Genomic DNA, 19,957 nt, shown 5'->3' with positions numbered 1-19,957 from the left:
AAAAGGGGGGGAATATGAAGACCTGGCAAAAAAAGAAAAGGAAAAAAAAAAGAGATTCTGAAACTTAGTAAGTATTAAAAACAAAAATTGCATATGATCGCCAAGAAGCCAGGGAAGATAGCCTATTACACATTCTCTCTTAAGTCATCCATAGTTTCATATTGGGAAGCTCCAAGAGCTGACCTCCAAGAGCTATCTTTTTGAAAAGAGAAGACCAGGCCAGATAATCAATGGTGGGGAAGGTGTGGGGAAGGGAAACAGGTTACACCACATTTCTGCATCTGCTGCCAACCTTAACATCAACAGTTCCACCTGAACCAAGCACATTCCTCCATCCTTGTTCCCTGGCTCTGTTTACTCGTTCCATCTGAAGGAGAAAACAATACAGGAAAATACAATTCAAAAAAAGTAAAATGCATTTTAAACATATTTTACCCCTTCTTTTTCCAATCTTCTCACTTGTTGTGCCTTCAGTAAACTGGTATGCAATTTATTTATTAAAATAAAATTAAACAAATTTAGTAACTGAGAAATTGAACTATTCTATATTCCTAGGCAACACATAACTCAATACACACCAAAATATTTCATTAAAGTTACTACGGGTAGAAGAAAAAAGGCTGAAGTATCTTGTCTACCTGATCTCGTTGGCGTTTTTCAGGCAATTCTAACCTTTTCTTTTTTGCAGCTTCCTGAAAAATAAGCATATAATTTGGTATTTATTACTAAGCCATTATTCTTTTAAGTCTCTGTCAAGATTGGTTAGTGCTCTGATGGTGGAGGTATGTCCATAAAAACAAAAACTAGGCAGTGGAAAAAAGAAATAAGGAGGAAAGGTTTGAAGATTTGATTTTGTCATTCTCATTCTGGACTTAGCTTTTGCGTAGTAAATTAACAGATGATTTCATTGTACCTCAAACATTTTTCTCCTTTCTTCTGGATTCATTTTCTTCACTGGAGTTGGAAAGGCCTGGATAAAAGATGAAACTTCAAATTAGACAGCATGATGCCAGGAAGAGAGGAAAAATTCTTATCAGAGATTCTTAAACCCACAACATAATACATGTAAAACCGGGCTGACAATATTATTCAGAAGTTTTTAAATTAAAAAGACTCCTAAGATCTAGGGTAAATTCTACTGTACTGTTCATCCTCTATTAAGATCTCCCTCCTGAAAGCTGAAGGCAGTAATTTTTAAGTCAGTTTTGTTTTAATTTCTCTTTTCTGACAATGCCATTCCATATTATCTGTTCACATTACTTCTAAGGTCTCCAGATATTAAACTTTTTTTGGAAAACAGATTTACTAGCTTATCCTGAGACTCTTTGTGTAGGTAATATTACCCAAGTTCTTGTTACCTACGGAAGAGGTGAATGAAACCAATATCAAACTTCTAGTAAAGAAGCAGCAAAACACAGTAAGCTATACATTTATTCTAATCTACTTATTTAATAGGTGATGGTTACTATGAAAGCCTATTTATTCTAACTATAGAACACATTGACAGATTCATTATTTTTTTTTTAACAACCTGAAAATCCCATCAGATTAGTACTTTAAATCAAATACTTCAATAAATAGAAGCCTTTAGAAACTTAAGCCAGTGTAGCTCAACTACAGTGAGCTAAAACCCGTAAAACAGAGGATGTTACTTTCATATGTTCCTTTGAAAAGTTAGTTTATGGTTGCAAGATCAGACTATCCTGAAGTGTCAGCAAAGAGAAGAGGATTTATATTACACTGTAGTCATTTTTTCTGTGCTACAACTTATCACTAGGTACAATACCCACAAAAAACACACTCGAGTAAAGAATATATCTTGACTCCTTCCAGCAAGAGGAATTTTCTCTGTCTCCACCCTGTCACAGCAAGGGCTTTGGGTCTCTATGTAAGTTGGGTTGGTTTGAGGTTGGCTAGGGAAACTGAGCAGCAGCAGACTAGCAAATGATTGTGCAACCAAGTCTTAAAACAGAAAGAAACCCTCATGATCTCAAAAAGACACACAGTCATTTGTGTATTTCCTCTCCATTGCTCTTTTTCTTTTTTAAAAAAAATGTGTACTTTACGGAAACAAGGCTTATGTGTTGACAATTACCCCCTAAACCTCCAGTAACTTTTGAACCTGAAGGATAATTTATATAAAAAACTTGATAGGTGTATAGACATACCAAGGTGTATAGATATATCAATATTATGTTCTCAGAAGTGTCATGGGGAGAAGGGGGGAAGAGCTTACTCATTCAGAAGAAAATTTGAATTAGTTCTCCTCCTGAGAGTGGAAAAAAGCTGAAGTATGGGTTTCCTGCTAATTGCTTGGTCCATAGCATATGCATGCAGTTCAGACCTAGCTATATCCAGTAAGGTATCTTGGTCATGAAGTAATTGAGCAAATCAAAACGGAGAAATAGGATATTTTTAATGTAATAGGGCATGTAGAGAAAGGTGACTGGAGAAAAAATTAGAAGTACTGTATGAAGGAATGCAGAAAATCATTTTTTATTAGCTCATTGAATAAAGTCTGCAAAACTCCTCATCTGATTATACAATTTCTATGGCTGACAAAATGCTTAGAAAATAATCTAAAAAAAAAGTTTTCTAAGGTTTAAATTTAGAAGTTATTTGTGAATGAATAAGAAAGATTCAAAGACTATCTAAGGACATGATCACAGACTTTGAGTATTTCTAAGAACGATAAACACCAACAGAGGAGCTGAAAACAAGCATTTAAACTATTTATTTTTGCATGTGTCCATATAAAAGATATTTTGAAGAGAAATTCATAGTATTTTAATAGGTACAAAGCAGCTCAATTTAAGTTACTTAGGTTCTTACCTGCCCACATTTAATCAATGGCTTCTTCTCATGAATCTTTTTAGGTGCATCACCAGTTTTCTTGCTCATTAAAGGCACTCTGTATTTTGCAGCAGGTTTGGTAATTTTCTGAGCTGGTGCAACTGAAGCCAAGCTTTGTCCATGAGATGGTCTTTTTGCTAAACAAGAGAAGACTCTTGTACAAGCATATCCAGGCCTGCCAATGCACTACATCTCCCTTTTTCCAGTTTTTGAAGAAAGCAGGGCTGGAGAATGGGTGAACTGCTGAGAGGACAGTGAGCAGGTAGTGCAATATATCCAGTTGTCCAAAACAACTTTCCTAAATTTCTTATTTGATAAGAAACAGAAAAACACAATCGCTGACCTTTTCGCTTTGATCACTTCACTTTAACCTGAAGAACTGGAACTTCTTATTCCATTTGTCACGGACACATGGAAAAGCTTCACAAATGGAATTCAGAGACAAATCTCCACTAATAACTCAGGACTGCAACCTGCAACACTCAGGTCAGCAAAAGAAGAATTCTCACAGAGCTAGTGCTTCATTGGCCTTTGGAAATACCATTCCCCTGTAAAGTTCCTGAAAATATGCCAGTATCCATGGTGAATTTGATTCTGTGCTAGCAGGGCTCTTTCACTACAGAATAGCAGTGAAACACTTGACATAAGACAATCAAAAAAACAAGGAAATAAAATAGTTAGAGGGGAAGAATTTTGGGGCAGAGAAGAGGGGAGTAAGAAAACTAACCAATATAGGAAAATGAATTAAAACCAGAACACCTTGCAAAACTGAACTACAATCTGATTTGCTAGCAGTAGTAGAAATTCTACTGCTCTGGGCTGAAGTCAGGACTTGATCTTGGAATCACTAACAAAATACTCCAAATTTTAAAAGAAATGGTATTTCTCATTAATCATTTGTCATTAATAAGGCTAACCTCCTTCTACAACAACAAAATATGGATGATTTCCAGTATTTTGAGTCTTCGCTATCTCTTCAAATTTTGTAAGCGTAACATACTGCAAGAGTAAAAAGTATATCTAGAAGTGTTACAGGTCCATAGTTCATATTTGTATGATTCACAGGTTACATACATCCACCTCTCCAGGAAAAGAGAGTATTACTTCCCCCTGTTTTCTGCTGAAATTTCTAGAATCAGGTATTAAAACAAAACAAAAACAAAAATCAAAAAACAAAAAAGACACACACCACAACCAAAAAGAACAATTCTACATTTCTACAATACTATCTTGCCAAAGCTGAAAATAAAAGTACTTTTACGCACTTAATTACCTGGTGCAGCATGTGGTCCCAACTTTTGGAACATTTTGTGACTGAATTCTTCTGCAATAAGCTAAACAAAAAGTTGAATTATTAGAAAACAATATTTATGTCTGAAGCTAAAAAGGAAAACTCCTTTTCAGAAAAATATATATATAATTTTAATTGCATCTACCATAACCTAAATTTAAATGAATACTTAACTCTGGTATTCATTCAATTTATTATTACTAAAATTAATATGAAGTCGGGTTCAATATTTTCAAACATTCCCAGCAGAACTACCCATATTACTTTAAAAAATGATTTAGTCTAACTTTTGGGCAATCTGGCACTTGCTACTGCATTTATGAACTGGCTAGTCACAGTTGCAAGAAAACTAATGTGAACATCAACATGGTTTTTTGCATAGTTTATTTTAGATTTCTGTATAGTTTTCAAATTTTATCTCAGTTTCTCAGATAGCCTTGCCTCAATAAAAAAAAAAAATCCTTCAGAGCTGTTTAGAGATTTTTGTTTACCTATTCTTTTCAAGATGGGAAGATGACTGTACATATGGATTTCTATAAACAACATATACGGAGTTCTGTCAGACATTAAGTACAATAAAATTGCGAAATATCTTTATTGAAGTCAGGTACAACAATGCAAGGCTTGTCATGTTCTAACACTCTTCACTAGGCTTTTGTTTACGGCCAGTGTTCACAGCTTGCAAGATAAGGAACAAGAGTGATTTTTAGCCGACCTGGCATAGTGTTCTCATGTTCTAACTTCCTGCTCTCAGACTCTTTGCCAAATCCGAGTGCATCAACTGGTCCTACCAATACAGAACATTCAAAGGAGGTCAACAGCAAAAGAATTTGTATGATGGTACAAGTTACATGCAAACAGATAATGGCTCTAACACAAGCCATCTTTCAAGCCCGAGAGCATGCCAGAAATGCATTCAGTGTTCTGACAATGACTGCTACCAATGCTGACTGGCTCATCAGAAAACCTCAAAGTTTTAAGGAACAGTTTTTATAGAACCTTGTACCTTTCAGATGATTTTGCTTTGCTTAGAGATTACCAGCCAGCTACAATAGATGTCTGGGAAGTGTAAAAAAGCAAGCAAACAAACAAACAAACAAAAAAAAAAACAAACAAAAACAAAGACTACCTAACCCCCTCCCTGCAAAAATTTCTAGCCCTGACACCTCCCCCAAAATCCCAACATCTTAAACCAAACCTCCAAAATCCCCACACCCCAAAACGCCCCAACATCCAAAAAAAAATTCAAAAAGAAATCAACCACCAAAACAAAAAAACTCCAACCCTCAAAACACCAGAAAAAACCCACAACCTCCTCCAAACTCTACCCCACACCAAAAAAAAAACAAAAAACAAAAAACAAAACAACACTAAGAGAACAAAAGTGCAGAGCCTAAAATTGCACACAATGATGGAGACAAACTTTTTAACCTGTATAATCTGTCATCAAAAGCAAGAAGTCACATATGAGAACTGTCTCCTACTACTGATATTTTAATGGCCTTAACGCTTTTTCGTTGGTGATCTGTGAGTGGAAGAACTGAAGTGTCATGTTCCAATAATAAGATCTTAGGCACATTTCAAGGCTTTTCCCCCTTCCAATGCTCTGTACTCTTTACTGTAACTTATGAACTACAAAAATTAAAAATTCATATAACTCTGGTAGACTGATCTCCAGTCAGTTAAGAACAGGATTTCGGCAATAATTGAGCAATGTTGATGATGACAAATACCTAAGGAAGCTCTCTGAAGTTCAGATTAAAGCAAGCTGAGCACAGTATTAGTCATGGGTGAAACTGAAAGAAAACAGGCATTACAGTTATGTCACAGAAAGACCACCTTCATCTGAATATGTTTGTACCCATGATTAATACAGTCTGTAAAAGATGCTTTCTATTTTTTTCTTTAAATTAGACAGCATCATTTTAAGCTGAATATGTCAGTGAATCAGTTGGAAAAGTTTTGTTCAAGTATTTGTATTTAACTGAGGAGAAAATAATATTATCATCTGGTAGTAGTTTACTATTAATTAGTAGTTTATCATAATAATTATTAGTAAAGTCTGAATAACTACAAATAAAAATATCATATCCATTTAAGCTGCTGGAAATAAGAATCTTATCAAAAGATTACTACTGTAAAGGTTAGGACAATGACCTTAGTTGTAAAGGCATCTTAATCTTACCTTTCAACGGAACTTAACTCACAGATAAAGAATTTTAGAAGAGAAAGGTTCGTATATAATCAGAATTTCAACTATATATGGAAGATCTTCAATTAATATCAGTTCAACCTATAGTCCACTAGAATCTTTATACTTAAGTTCTCCTTTTGCATTCATTTTCCACGTCCTTTCTCTGTTTACTTACCTCTTAACTCCAGTACTATTCTCCACTTGTCATTCTTGCCCTCTTTTCAACTAGATTTATATTAAAATGACATCAATAGATGTCAACAGATGCAACATGGAATACTGAGCAACTTCTAGCTTGTATACAAGGAGGTGCATTTAAGCATCAAGAAATGTAGCTATTAGTTTATTTAGTAATATTTCACAGGACAAACTTGCAGGCCATTGCAAATTAGGAACAGAATAACAGATTGAAGAAATAACACTAAAGAAGTGATGCTGAAGTCATCCTCAGTGCTGTTTTATGCAACAATGCATATCTAAACAAATCAACATCTGACTCAGAGTTCCTCACTAAATAGAAATACAAAACAGTGCTCCTGAGAAAAAAAGAAAATGCCAATTTAAATTTGTTTGTGAGACTACCAACTACTTAAGCAATCTGAAATTGTTTTGTAGTTCATTTTATCAGTAAATTTAGCAAAATCAAAATAACATTCTTTTTCCTCAACAGAAAAAGCCTGTAAAAAAAGCTGTAGGAAACACTATTACTCCAATTTTATGTTGTATATTGACATTAGAATAAAAAAAAAAAAAAAGAGAGAAGTCCTATGATGTTTCCAGGTAAAATTAGAATTAAAACCATCTCCGTACCTGTGGTGTGAGAAATTTTTCAACTCGTTTGGCTATAAAGTTTTTCTCCAATATGGAGTTGACTGATGGTCTATCCCTAGGATTCATTTTAAATAACTGAGAGAGTAGATTACGTAGATCATAGGAATAATGCATAGAAACAGGAGGAAAAGATCCAGAGATTATCTTCAGTACCAAGTTTTTCATGTTACCAGCTTCAAACTGTATCACAAGAAAGAAAACAGTTGTTACATATTACTGTGTACCCACAAATAAGGTTGCATACAATGGTGAGGGAAAAAAAAGGGACTTTCTTTGCCTCAACACAGCAAAACAAATTTTCAAGACCATCAGTTGAAAAATAACCTGCTGCCTATTGATAGTCTCACTCAATCGACAGTGTTATGCTATTGATATCTAAAACTTAAATTCTGAAAGCAATATGCTGTCTTTGCTAACAAGTAATTATCTCCTTTCAGATCTAGACTGACAGGCATATGTTACTACACATAGTTAAGGATAAAATATTATGAAGTAATATACGTACTTGATCTGCTCTCTCCGCTTCCCTGAAACAATCAACCATCAGGTGCTTTCTGTACTTTTTTGTGAAGTTACTTTTCAAATAGCATTCACATTCATTCTGTGTCAAATCCAAACGAATGCTTAGATTTCAACATAAGCTCAGGGAGCAGAGAGCCATTCTAATTCCTTTGTCCAATAAAAACCCGGCACTTACCAACCAACTCAAGAAAACAACTTATTGCCGTCAACTCTGAGAGGCAACAAATACTGTTGCTGCAGAGAAGACCCAGCAACAAGAAATCACAAAAACTATCATGAAATCTTCAATGTTTTTTCTGATGTCTATATCATAATAATCTTCATTTTAATAAAAAGGAATTATTTTTATTTATTTTAAAAAGACAGGTTTGTTCCCTCCCTTCATAAATCTTACTTTTAAGTCTCAAACAAGAAGAGATAGAAAATGTTTTTTCTTCCCTTCATAACTGGAAAGTGGATGACAAACAAAGAGGTATTTTTCAAATTGGTAAAATAAAAAGACTGTCAATTGTTTCACTTGGGAATTTATTTAAAGAACTGTATCTGTTCTAAACAAAGAAATACACTAATCCGTCCGCACAAAACTGGCAGCCTGAATTCAGGCCTTCTCAGTAAAAAACGAAAAGGTCACTTTTTTTTTGAAAGAATGAAGTATTATGGATACTAAGTTTTGTTACTGTACCTAACACTTCTGTAGCTAACACACAATTCACAGAAAACAAAAAGAAAAAATGGCACTAAGATTTCTGCCGAGACTGGCATGAACAGATGATTAATCTTTACCTATATTGCCCAGCATTTAAGCATTGAACATAATTCTAAACAGTCAGCATGAAATTCTTCCATCAACTGAAAATATAAATGTTTGCATAATGATAATGAAGAAAAAATGCTGTGCTTGAAGTCATTATTCTTTTAACAAAACAATGAGTTTCTACTCACCGCATGTTTAAGTGTGCACATCTCATACAGAACACAACCAAGGGCCCAGATATCACTAAATCAAAGAACACAGACTTTAAGAATTAGTTCTAGGTGTGACACTGCCAAAAAAAAAAAACCTTATTAATCAAGTACCGTAGAACTGAAAAGGGAAAGAAAAAGTTGCATTTTGAGTATGTACAAGCTCCCTCTAATTTACTCCCTTCCCTCCAGAAAACCCCACCACAAGGAAAAAAAGAGACTCTACCAATAAAAAACAGGGCCAAATCAAAAACCAGATGGGATTATTTTAGCTCCACATTTTATTTAGGGCTTTTCATCTGCACCACTCAAAACAGAAAAATTGGACAAACTAGGGATAAAGGTTTTTTTTCTTTAAATATGTACTTTTTGCTTGAGATATCCTTGAAATTCAAAATACATTTTAAAAAGGACTTCAGCAAGTACAATACTTAAATTCAATTAAACAAGTCATTAATCCTGTTTAACACTGACTTACCTTACCTTCGCTCATTACAAGATGGCAGAATTTGGTTGGAATGAGAAATCCCATGCAGGAGAGATTATGGGGCAGGGAACTATAATCATTTTTATCTTTTAAGAAACTCATGGAAACTAAGATAAGGCACACACAACAACGGATGTAATTCAGCAGGTGAGTACAACTTAAAATTAACATGCTAATAAACATTTTCATTACATTAGGGAAACTGTTACTAGATACAGCCTATCTGCCAGGGCAACAAACATAAGCAAAGCATCTGAAGGATGTTCTTCTGTGTATGACTATCTTACCTATACATATGCTTGGAGAATCCAGTTAGCATATTTGTGATTTTTTCACCCTTAACATGCTTTCACATTCATACTGCATAAATTTAAGGCAGAACAAATAGGCTATAGGGAAACCAAAGCAGAGCCACAATTAAGAACATGGCTAGATCTAGAATTCAAAGCACTAAACAAGTCTTCCCTGGATCACACTGCTCTGCACTACATCAAACTGCTGAGGTAACACCTGTATAGCAAAGCCCACTTCATTCTTGAATAAGGGATGAACTAAAGGCCGCTTACTATGAATAGAATGGCTCCAGATTTCTAAAGAACATACTCCCTCCTCCTTCCTAAAAAATACTTAATAAAATGCTTATCAGTACCTTTTGTTGTTGTAAGGTTTGTTCTGACATATTTCAGGTGACAGATAGTATGGCGTTCCGATGCAAGTGCGAGCCAGTTCTACAGTACTAAGAAAAAGAATGTTAAGTTACATGGTGCGCACACATTACATTTTCCTAAAGCAAAGCTATTTAGATTAATTCAGAGAAACTAGCACCAAACAGGAGTTACCTGTTAAGAACTCTGGCGATTCCAAAGTCTCCCAGCTGTACTGTCCCATCTTTGGTCAAAAATATATTCTTGGCATAGAAATTTTAAAAAGTCTGTTAATTAGAACATTCATACAGTTGCATACATTTTGTTCCCAGCATGTTTTGGAAGGAGTAAAGTTTTCTACCATTCAATCACTCTGAAGTCACTCCCATTAATGTTATTGACTACTGGGAAATAACAGACCTATTCTTGCCCTACTTTATCAAAACTTGAAAAAACACCACTGTAAATTTGAAAATATAATTAAGTACGGGACAAAAGGACACATGAATAACGTTAAGATATCTTCTTTGCCTCATTTGTCAGTAAAAATAAACCTGTTCTGAAAAATTACAAACAAAAAAAGTTTCCAAAATTTAAAATGTTTACATAAAAAGATATATTTCAAATATTTTTCATAATTTCCCAGTTGACACTATCAAGATATAAACATTACCAGTTTGGAAGTAAGTTAAGAAAAAAACCCCAACACACACACACACACACTAACACACACATCAGCATACCTGTGACTTTATGTCCCGATGCAAGATTTTTCTATCATGTATATGTTTTAGTGCTAAACAGATTTGTACAAACCAATCCAGAATCTAAATGTAAAAGAGAATATGCAACATCAATATCTTAATTTGAGAGCTTCTCCAGTTATTTTTTCCTCAGAATTACATCAAATAAGTTTTATCATTATAACTCAAAATATTATTCTCTTCCCATAAACCTGGCTTCATGTATATCCTAGAAACATTAAGAATGTAATGCTACTGTCACTATAATACAAACTTCCTATTTTAATGAAAGATACAGATTAACCTATTCAGATATTATTAATTCTGATCTTATTAGATTTAATAACATATTATAAAGACAACAGATATACAATAAAAATCTGGTTATAATATTTAAAAATATTATATTGAATATTATATAATATTCAATATTTAAAATATTTTTTAAAATAAAAATTAAAACATTATTGCATCCCTGAGATCATACTTTTGCTGTAACCAATGCAATCTTCTTATAGTCTACTAGTTAATGAAACAAGAGTCCTAAAAAGCCAAACTGATGCTTAGCTTACAGAAATACTTCTTTTATCTAGTAGTTTTTAATCTATTTCACCTTTGAAAGAAAAATAATGCAAAGTGGATTTCAATTACAAAAGCAAGAAACAAAAACAGGCAATTAGAATATTAAAAACAAGCCAACAAAACCAACGTTACTGTGAATTAGTGAAAGTCACAAAATAAGCGGATAACTGCAAAAACTATTCCATGTGGAATAGCTGTTTCACAACTCAAAAGTATATACATTTATACCAAAAAATTACAATAAAATGCAAGGTACAGCCACAGGTAAGTTGACGTTCTAATGCGTCCCTACTGTATACAAACGCAAAGTATAGAAACTATTTGTAAACAAGGAAACATATCTCAGTTCTGAGCAAAAAAATGAATCCTATATAAACTATTTTTGCTTTAATTGAATATGCACATAAAATCCTCTCATTTATTCCAGATTGCCTCATAGCATAAGTGACTTTATAACCAGTATTATGAAGAAGGAAAAATCTGCTAGCATACTTCCAACATAATATCAAATCTTTCTGTTGAAAAAAAAAAACATTTGAATTAAGTAAGTTTCATAATATTATATTCCATATTATTATATTTACAACGCATGTTCTTTCGTAACTGGAGGGAGGGGAAAAAAATCAATATCATAAAACAAAATTCTTATGTATGTAACATCTTATAGGTTTAAAAAACCTCAGCCTGTCTACTCCCTTAGTATTTTTCATTCATCAGATTTGGTTTAGTTTGCAAGAAGCATGGACTTCTTAAGAATGTACCCTACATGTACAGAAAAAAAATCCCATGTACCCTGGATTTCCAGTTAAGCTTTTAATGATTACTGTGGCTGGTGGCAACAAGAATCACAATTTGGGAACATTCTATACATCTGAAGAAACCCTATCTGCCAAATTGAACCAAAAAAAAAAAAAAAAAAAAAAAAAACTTTAAAGCACACGAAAAGTATTAGGCTGCAAAAAGCTATGGTAGCAGTGTGCTGTTACCTGATCCTCAGAAAACAGGATTCCTTTCTGGGCATTTATTTTTTTAAATAGGTCTCCTCCTTCGCAGTAATCCATCACTATGTAGAGACAGCCATTTTCTGTTAAGGAAAAAAAAAATACATGGGTCACTGAAAAAGGAATTGAGAAAACAAACCTTTTTTTGTGTAGCTTCAGGTATCACTTATTATTCCTTTTTCCAAACTTCAAGAAAAAAATGTTGTATTTACTCCAAGTTTCCCAACATATGTTTCCCATATTTGATAATATTGGATTATTTGATAGAGAAGGAAGAATGACATCTACTGAACCATTTGTTCCAGAATGAGGTCCAAGACCACTATTAATTTAAAGATGTCATGTTATGAAGCAAAATAAAAAACATTCTCCACTCTACTGGATATTTCAAACATCCATAGATCTCCTTGCCCTAAAAATAGGTATCTTTAAGTTTGAAATTAAGTAATTGCATCTGCCTAATTCTTTCTTGCAGTTTTATCTGAATAAAATACTCATACTTAGTGCAAGAATGTGGCAATAATCGGTTCTCATACCAGGCTTAAAGTTCATTTCAGAGAGTGAAAAACAACAAGAAAGCTTTCAGCAGACGGCAACATATGGAAATCAGTATTTTCTCATTTTGAAAGAAATTTGGGGAGACTTTCAAAACCCTATGCAAATTTCCACTATAAAGTTTGAGCACATAATACATTTATACGAAGTTAGAGTTTTGTTCCCCAATACAATCTTTTTAGTTACTGTTGGAAAAAAAAAAAAAAAAAGATTAACCAGAAACAAATGGCAAATTACAAGTATATTGATGAAAATTCTAACATTTCATGAACAGCAACTCAAATATGCCAGTAAAATACATGAACTACAATAGTCACAGCCTAGGTGTGATTTTGAGAAAAGGTGAGTAAGTACACATGATCACATGCCATTCAAAAAACTCACCCCTTATGACCATAAGAAGTTAGTCATAATACTAAAAAAAAGGTAAACAGAGTGAAAAATAATTAAAGCCTCTAAGTCATTTAAATTTCATTTCTGCAAAACATTTCTGAAATTTGTCTTCCAAAACATCAACAACAGAACTTCTCATTTCAGCTTACAGTGCTTTGTACCTTGGCTAAGCTTTACAATTGAAATTATTCTGAAATCTGATCCTAGGAGTCTGGATTTCTTGCAGACCTGCCTCTGAAATAAATTGCTTTTATAAATCAAAACCAGTATGTTCAAAGTCAATGTGCTTGAGCAAGAAAGATGCAATATGCAGTCTCATGAACTAGGGATTACAGCATCTACCTCATAAAACAGAGCAGTCTTTGGAACAGGCCTCTGTTAGATAGAAGACAGAAGTGTAAATCTATGAAAAGTAACAAACACAGCCTTCTCATTTATGGCATATAATTCTAAATCAATGAACAGAAAATAAAAACCCCAAATCAAAAGGCATGAAAGTCAGCAGAAAGGAAAGAAAAATGAATAATGGTATTACATGGTATTTCAAATAATATTTAAGTTTTTAAATACTATTTTTAATCCTACTCAATAAGGCTTTGGGAATCTTTTACCTCTTCTGATTATTTCCCACAACATTCACTGTAAGAATTGGGGGATCTTGCTCCTAAATTTCTTGGTTATCACAACTTCCATGCTATCTTTGAAAGAAATGATAACCAGGAGAGAACTCTGGGCACCTGGTTAAGCGGCTCCTTTTTAAGGATGTCAATGAATCAAACTTTTTATGAAGTTCTTTCAGTTTTGAATTAAATTGCTCCTTCCTCCACAGCCTGGTGAGGCAAACTATTAGTCTCGTCTATTCTTCCAACTTTTAAAGCAACGATGTGATTGCAATTACTGAAGACCCCTTTCTAAGATGGCAGACTTTTGGGATGAAATTACTCTTACTGAGTAAGAGTAATAACTGAATTTAGATCATGCTCATATTTAACATACACAAGCATTCAAGCAATTAAGATAGACGAAAGTATTTAAGGGACACATACTGCGAAGAAACAGAAAAAGATCACGCTTAGACATCAATCAAAATTATAATCATGTAAGGAAGAGACAAGAATATTTATGCAATTGTTGCACTTCTTTTAAATGTATATGAGAATCACAAAAACAATCAGAAAGAACTGAGGGAAGTAGTAAAAGAAGAGGAAAATGATTAAAGAGAGAAAAAGTATAGTGATTTTTAAATTATATACAATTTGTACCATAGACACAGTCACTTAATACTATTATTTCAGGTTTTATTGCATTAATTGATCTTACCTTCAAATGACTCCCTATACAGGACTATATTTGGATGTTTCATATTAGCCAACACAGCAACTTCTCTCCTTGATTCTTCTCTCTCCTTATTTGACATCTTCAGAAGGAAAATAATGATTTTTGAGAACAGAAATGCAACAACAACAACAAAAAAATCAGTAATTAATGATATCACTCACCTTTGAGATGTTTATTTCTTTAATAACGTACTGTTGGCCATTTTCTTTTGCTTTGACCAGAATTGCTTTCCCAAAGGATCCTTCTCCAATCTTCTGCACTTTAATATATTTATCCATAGTTACCGCTTAAGGCATCCTTACTTGAGTACTTAAAAAAAAAACAAAAAAAACCCCCACAGATTTAATTAGCTGTACTTAGTCAGTCTACCAGCCTGCCACATCATGTTGCACTTTCTACTAAAATGTCAACCCATTTATCTCTTCGACTGCATTATGTGCTTAGTGCCTTTTCTGTAAATCACCTACTCTTAATCTCATCTCTATTTTTGTACAGTTGGATAAGTTGCTGTAGAAGAGGGCTGCACTACTAAAATCAGTTTACCCTTTCACCTTGACAACATTTGGTTAGCAATCTTTCATTCAACTTTATTTGGTAAAACTACCATAGGAGTGGGAAAAAATACCTATACATTTATTCTTAAGAAGCACTAAATACAGTATTTTGGGGGTTAGTCACTCTAATGAATCAAAAACAAGACTAAATTCAAGAAATCCTCAGTCAATCTTAAAATCATTATTCAACATAAAAATTATGACCTTACTTTTTAACTGAAAATTATTTCTTTTCATTTTTCATAGAAAACAGATTCATTACAGAATGGTCCATATCAGTTTTTGCACTGTACTACCTTGGCTAGTTAGACTGGAAGCTTTTGAGATTCAGCTAAACAATGATGCACTGAATGCTGATTATTTTTAAAGTACTATATTAAAAAAGTAATTTGGCAAAGTGAGAGACCTGAACAAGTTTAAAAGAAGCAATAATCAAATATGGAGGTAAATAGTGTGATAAAACCCTAAGCAAATTTAACAAAAGTAGACTCTATCAAGCTAATTTCTTCTCTCTCTTTTGATAAAGATTTTTATCTTGATGATACAAGAGCTTCTGTGAGGCATTTGGTAAGGTGAATGAAAAAAAAAACACTAATAATCAACAAAATAGAAATTGAGGTAAGATTTGTTTTAAAAAAAAGTTTTCTCCCCCAATCTGCAAATGACTCAAAGTTAAACATACAGTCAATAGAGAGAAGAGTCAGAATAGCAAAAAGAACTGGCCATAAAAATAGACTAAAATGATAAAAATCAAAATAAATTATTTGGGAGGGGATTAAAAAGTCATCTTTTCTAGAATAGAGAAGAATTTCAATAACGTGAGCACTGCTAATTGAAAGAGATGCAGGATTTCTCAGCGTTTCTACATCCAAGCCTCACTTAAGAGCACTAACAGTGCTCATATTTTGCTGTGCTTAGCTTCCCTCCCACAGAAGACCTTATCACCTTAGGTTCATACTTAACATTTCAAGCAAGGCTTGTCTCACTAATTTAGAATCATTTTTCTTGTCAGTCAAAAAATGACCAAGCACCCGGCAAAGAGTTCACTAAAGTTGCTCAGGAAGATGAAGGACCATACGCCATGGGGGCAGACCAAAAGGAAGAAGCTTGTTTAGTACTGCAAAACAAACCTGGAGAGAGCTGAAGTGATCTTTTGCACACAGAAAAATGGGAGTAAAAGATGACTGGGCATAACTATCGGAAAGGAAAAAAAGGTCAAAGTGATAGGACTGCACTTTGTTTTGTTTTGTCTTGAAGATGCATCAAGGCAGTGTAAATGTTAAGCTGCCCCTAAAACGAAAAAAAAAAAAGAAGTGACTTGGCATTAATATCAATGTTATCTTTTTGGCAATAATAGAACATATGAGGTAGGGCACTACTTTCATTTTAGCTGCCTTTAATCAAGTTCTCTTGCTCCTGCTGCATTATTCACAAAACCAGCTATGCTGTACTAAAACTAAACCAGCAGTACGAACTGTAACTTGGACCGCTGCCTGCTACTCTGCAGATGCTAACTGCCCGCAAGGCACGCGCGGGAGGCGGCAGTCAAGTCCCCGGCGGGACGCAGCTCTGTCCTTACTTTTACCCGGGCCGCGGGAAACACACGCCTCGAGAAAGGCCTGCGGCACGGGCAGGGCGGAGGCTTCCCGAGCCCTGCGCAGGGAGGCCGCGCTGCCCCGCAGGGATGAAGGCGCACCGCGCAGCCAGGCCGCGAGCGGGCCCCGCGCAGCGCCCGCCGCCTTCCCCGGGGGAGCCCCCAGGCCCAGCGCAGGCCGTTATACCGGGCCGCTCCCCTCAGCCGGGCCAGGCCGAGCCGCCGCCCCGACAGGGCCGGGGACCCCCGTCCCAGTCGCCGAGAGCCGCCGCCGCCGCCCCCCAGCACCACGGGGGGGGGGGGGGGGGGGAGGGGGAGGCGGCGCCCCGCCCCAGCGCGGCCCCACTCACCTCCCCACCATGACCGGCGCCACCGCAGCCGCTCAACCGAACCTCGCCCCCGCCGCGGGCCCGCCCCCCGCACTCCTATTGGCGGAGACCTCCAAGGCGGCTCAGCTCCTATTGGGCGGCGGGAGGCGAGCCGGAGCCAGCAGTTTAGCCTGACCGCCCTCCGCACGGAGCGCCGCTTCACCCTGGTAACGCGGCGGCGTCACCTGACCCGGGGAAAGAGAGCGGCGGGTCACGTGACATCCCGTGGGCCCTCAGCGGGGTCACGTGATAGCGGGGGGGGGCTCAGTGAGGCCACGTGACAGCCCGGGTGGGGGGGGGGGGGGGGGAAGGCGGTGCCGCCGCCCCGGGCGTTTTCTGCCGTGAGGCATCGACGCCCCGCAGCAAACAGCGACGGGCTGCTGTGAACGACGGCTACGAAGGTTAACGATGCAAGTAAACGAAACGGCTGCGCAGCTCTCCTGAATACAGCATGGCTTGCAGGGCACTGCAGGTCCCGGCATTTGTGCGAGTCTTCCCAGAGATTTCCCGGGGCGAATTTCGCGTGGGGTTGCTATCTCCTGGTGCAGCAGGGTCAAAACTTAATATCAAAACCAAGTTTTGAGCAAAAACTTACCCAGGGGAGTCAGGCTGCTCACGGAAACTTTCTTGAGATGGAAATATTTACACTTTTTGTTTCCTAACTGAAAGCCTGCGTTTCTAGTGTGTGTTGCAAGTGCAGATCTGTGACTTGTGACGCCCTTTCGCTTTGATTTAGACACGTCTAGGTTTAGCCAGAAGCCGAACGGTACTGCGTAGGTGGCTTGCTGGACGGGGAGAGCCCGAACACGACTTCAGCCTGGCGGTGAGCTCTCGCTGTCTGGTGGTACCACAGTTTCGGCAATCCCGGGCACGCCCTCCAGAAGACACCGAGGCAGCCGCTTTACCCGTGCAGCCGGCCCCTCCTAGCTGCCTCGCTCGATACCTGCTTGGGGGCTTCGCCCCGCAGCGAGGCATAACGCGGGCCGGCCTCCCCGCAGACACCGCCGCCGCCGCCTGCCATGCGCTGCGGCCGGGCCCCACAGGGCCGCGGTGCTCCACGCCCGAGCGCCGCCGAGGCCGGCAGCAGCACGGCAGGGCGGAGGAGCGCCGCACGGCAGCGCCGCCATCACTAGGGGCAGACGGCCGGGGCGCGCCGGAAGTAGCGGGCGGGGGCCGCTGCCGAGGCGCCGCAGCGCGCGTGCGCGGCAGGAAGCCCCGCCCCCGACCAGGGCCGAGGGGGCGGGGCTGGCTGCCGGGGCGACCGTTGGGCCGGGGGCCGAGCCGGTGTCCGCGCCGACTGCGCGACCCCGCCCCGCCCCGCCGCGGCGGGACGATGAGCGAGCGTCTCCCCGGGGAGCAGCAGGCGGCGCCACCCGCACCAGTAGGGGCGCGGCGCGGCGCGGCGCGGCGCGGCAGGAGGGGCCGCCGGGCGGGCGGGCCGGGCCGGGCCGGGCCGGGCCGCTCAGCGGTGCCGACGTGCGGCGGGGCCCGGGGGCGGCGGAGCCCGCTGGTGCGGCTAGGCCGCGGAGCGGGGCTCTGGGGCGGCGGGAGGGGGCAGAAACGGCGCTGGCAGCGGGCGCTTCTGCCCGGAGCCTCTGACTTGGCTGCCCCGCGCCCGCACACGGGGGCAGGGCCGGGGCGGCGGGGGGGTGGGGCGGGATCCTGTCTTCTCACACAGCGTGGAGGGGCACGAAACACCCCAGACAGCTCCCAGATGGAGAAGCGGGGTCTCACGCACCTGGTTAAAATTCTTGCTCCCACACTTGAGGTTTCTGCCTGGTGGGGAGACCACAGAAAACTACTTTTCAGGAGTCTATGCAAGAAAACTTTTTTAACAAAAATCACTTGTCACGTGATTTAGATTTTATTAAGTAGCGGCCTCTTGTTGCCGCTGGGAAAATGGAAGGTCTCTGCAACTTAGAAAATGTTCGGGACCACAGATGAAGAGTCTCATGTAAGCAGTGTTAAAAGTACTGTGTTTGAATTGACGTACTTCTTGTTGACTCACAGGTTCGCTTGGTAAAGTTTCAGTCAGACGAGACAGAGGGTTGTTCTTAAAGCCCCTTAATTAAATGAAGAAGGTGTAGGTCAGCTGAGGTGAAAACTTGAGATTGACTGTACTTTTTCATATTATCCTAGCTATCTGATTCATCCAGAAAAGGGGAGCTGACTGGACAATGATATATATTATTTGTCACCTAATGAGCAGCTGCAAGTATGACTGTAGAAAAACTTAATTTCAAGTGCTAGTAGTGAAGTGTTTAGTGTTGAGTACTAATTTGCTGTGTCACACTTGAGAGTACTGAATTAGGTAAAACAGAACTTAAAAAGAAAATTTGGAATGTTTCTAATGCTGAACTGTGTTAGACCTGATGTGTAAAAACACTTCAGGAAAGATCCATCGACATGGTAATCATTTGGTTTTCAGTATTTGTACAGCCTTAATTGGGTTGTGGAACCTCTGGAATTTATGATATAGAGTTGTAAAAGGAATTCAGTTCATGCTTATTGAAATGTCAGCTGCAATGATGCTTTTTTGCTTTCAGTTGCCTTTCTTTTTAGAAATGTTATGGGCTTTATGTTCTGTATCCCTTGATAACATAGATGCTTCTTTGCAAAGCGGCTACTTGAATGGAAAAAGTCTTTCTATGGCAGATTTGAAAGCAGGTAGTTATCAATACTGTTTTTTTAAAAGAAATTTTAAAATGTTGTAAGATTATAAAAAGATGTTCATATATTATAGGAGAGTTACCTGTGTGAGGTTTAGTATGTCCCTAGAGAAGTCATAAACTAGCACTATCACTTCTTCTAAGATACAAGCATTAGACTGGTGAACAGTTTTAAATCTGGTATCTTGAGTCTTTGACTAGCTAGATGGGAACTAAAGAGATGTGAATTTGCTCAGCACTCTGAGCTAGCCAAATCAGAAGCAGTACTGATCTGGGAAAACATGCACCCAGTCTAGCATGGGTGCTAGACCTCGCAGCTTAAAGCAAAATGACTTTGCATCTGTCTGCATCATCATTTAAAAAATAGTAATAGTA

At 38.1% G+C, this 19,957-nt stretch overlaps 2 protein-coding genes across 13 annotated transcripts in view; one reads left to right on the top strand and one right to left on the bottom strand.

Annotated features, from left to right (window-relative positions):
• Positions 1-17,528, bottom strand: part of NEK1 (NIMA related kinase 1) — a 50,325-nt gene extending 32,797 nt beyond the window's left edge. For 5 of the 10 annotated variants that reach the window (XM_062573776.1, XM_062573779.1, XM_062573781.1 and 2 more), the window contains exons 1-15: positions 16,896-16,946; positions 16,082-16,241; positions 14,559-14,706; positions 14,380-14,476; positions 12,097-12,194; positions 10,529-10,612; positions 9,981-10,048; positions 9,791-9,877; positions 8,634-8,688; positions 7,149-7,349; positions 4,127-4,187; positions 2,833-2,990; positions 914-970; positions 639-692; positions 293-367 (exon numbers count right to left, since the gene is read on the bottom strand). In XM_062573776.1, the coding sequence (XP_062429760.1) occupies positions 293-367; positions 639-692; positions 914-970; positions 2,833-2,990; positions 4,127-4,187; positions 7,149-7,349; positions 8,634-8,688; positions 9,791-9,877; positions 9,981-10,048; positions 10,529-10,612; positions 12,097-12,194; positions 14,380-14,476; positions 14,559-14,675 (1,212 nt within the window). In that variant the 5' untranslated portion in view covers positions 14,676-14,706; positions 16,082-16,241; positions 16,896-16,946. Of the gene's footprint in view, positions 1-292; positions 368-638; positions 693-913; positions 971-2,832; positions 2,991-4,126; positions 4,188-7,148; positions 7,350-8,633; positions 8,689-9,790; positions 9,878-9,980; positions 10,049-10,528; positions 10,613-12,096; positions 12,195-14,379; positions 14,477-14,558; positions 14,707-16,081; positions 16,242-16,895; positions 16,947-17,508 lie in introns of those variants that run through there. The other 5 variants (XM_062573780.1, XM_062573782.1, XM_062573777.1 and 2 more) reach the window with 4 other exon arrangements.
• Positions 17,529-18,145: 617 nt separating this feature from the next.
• Positions 18,146-19,957, top strand: part of CLCN3 (chloride voltage-gated channel 3) — a 64,953-nt gene continuing 63,141 nt past the window's right edge. For 2 of the 3 annotated variants that reach the window (XM_062573771.1, XM_062573774.1), the window contains exon 1: positions 18,146-18,294. The gene's annotated coding sequence lies outside the window, so the exon portion shown is untranslated. Of the gene's footprint in view, positions 18,295-19,475; positions 19,581-19,957 lie in introns of all 3 variants that reach the window. The other variant, XM_062573769.1, reaches the window with a different exon arrangement.

This window comes from Rhea pennata, chromosome 4 (genome assembly GCF_028389875.1).
Source record: "Rhea pennata isolate bPtePen1 chromosome 4, bPtePen1.pri, whole genome shotgun sequence".
Classification (NCBI taxonomy): domain Eukaryota; kingdom Metazoa; phylum Chordata; class Aves; order Rheiformes; family Rheidae; genus Rhea; species Rhea pennata.
The sequence above is the reverse complement of the archived record's forward strand: the minus strand, read 5'-3'. Positions and strand labels throughout refer to the sequence as shown.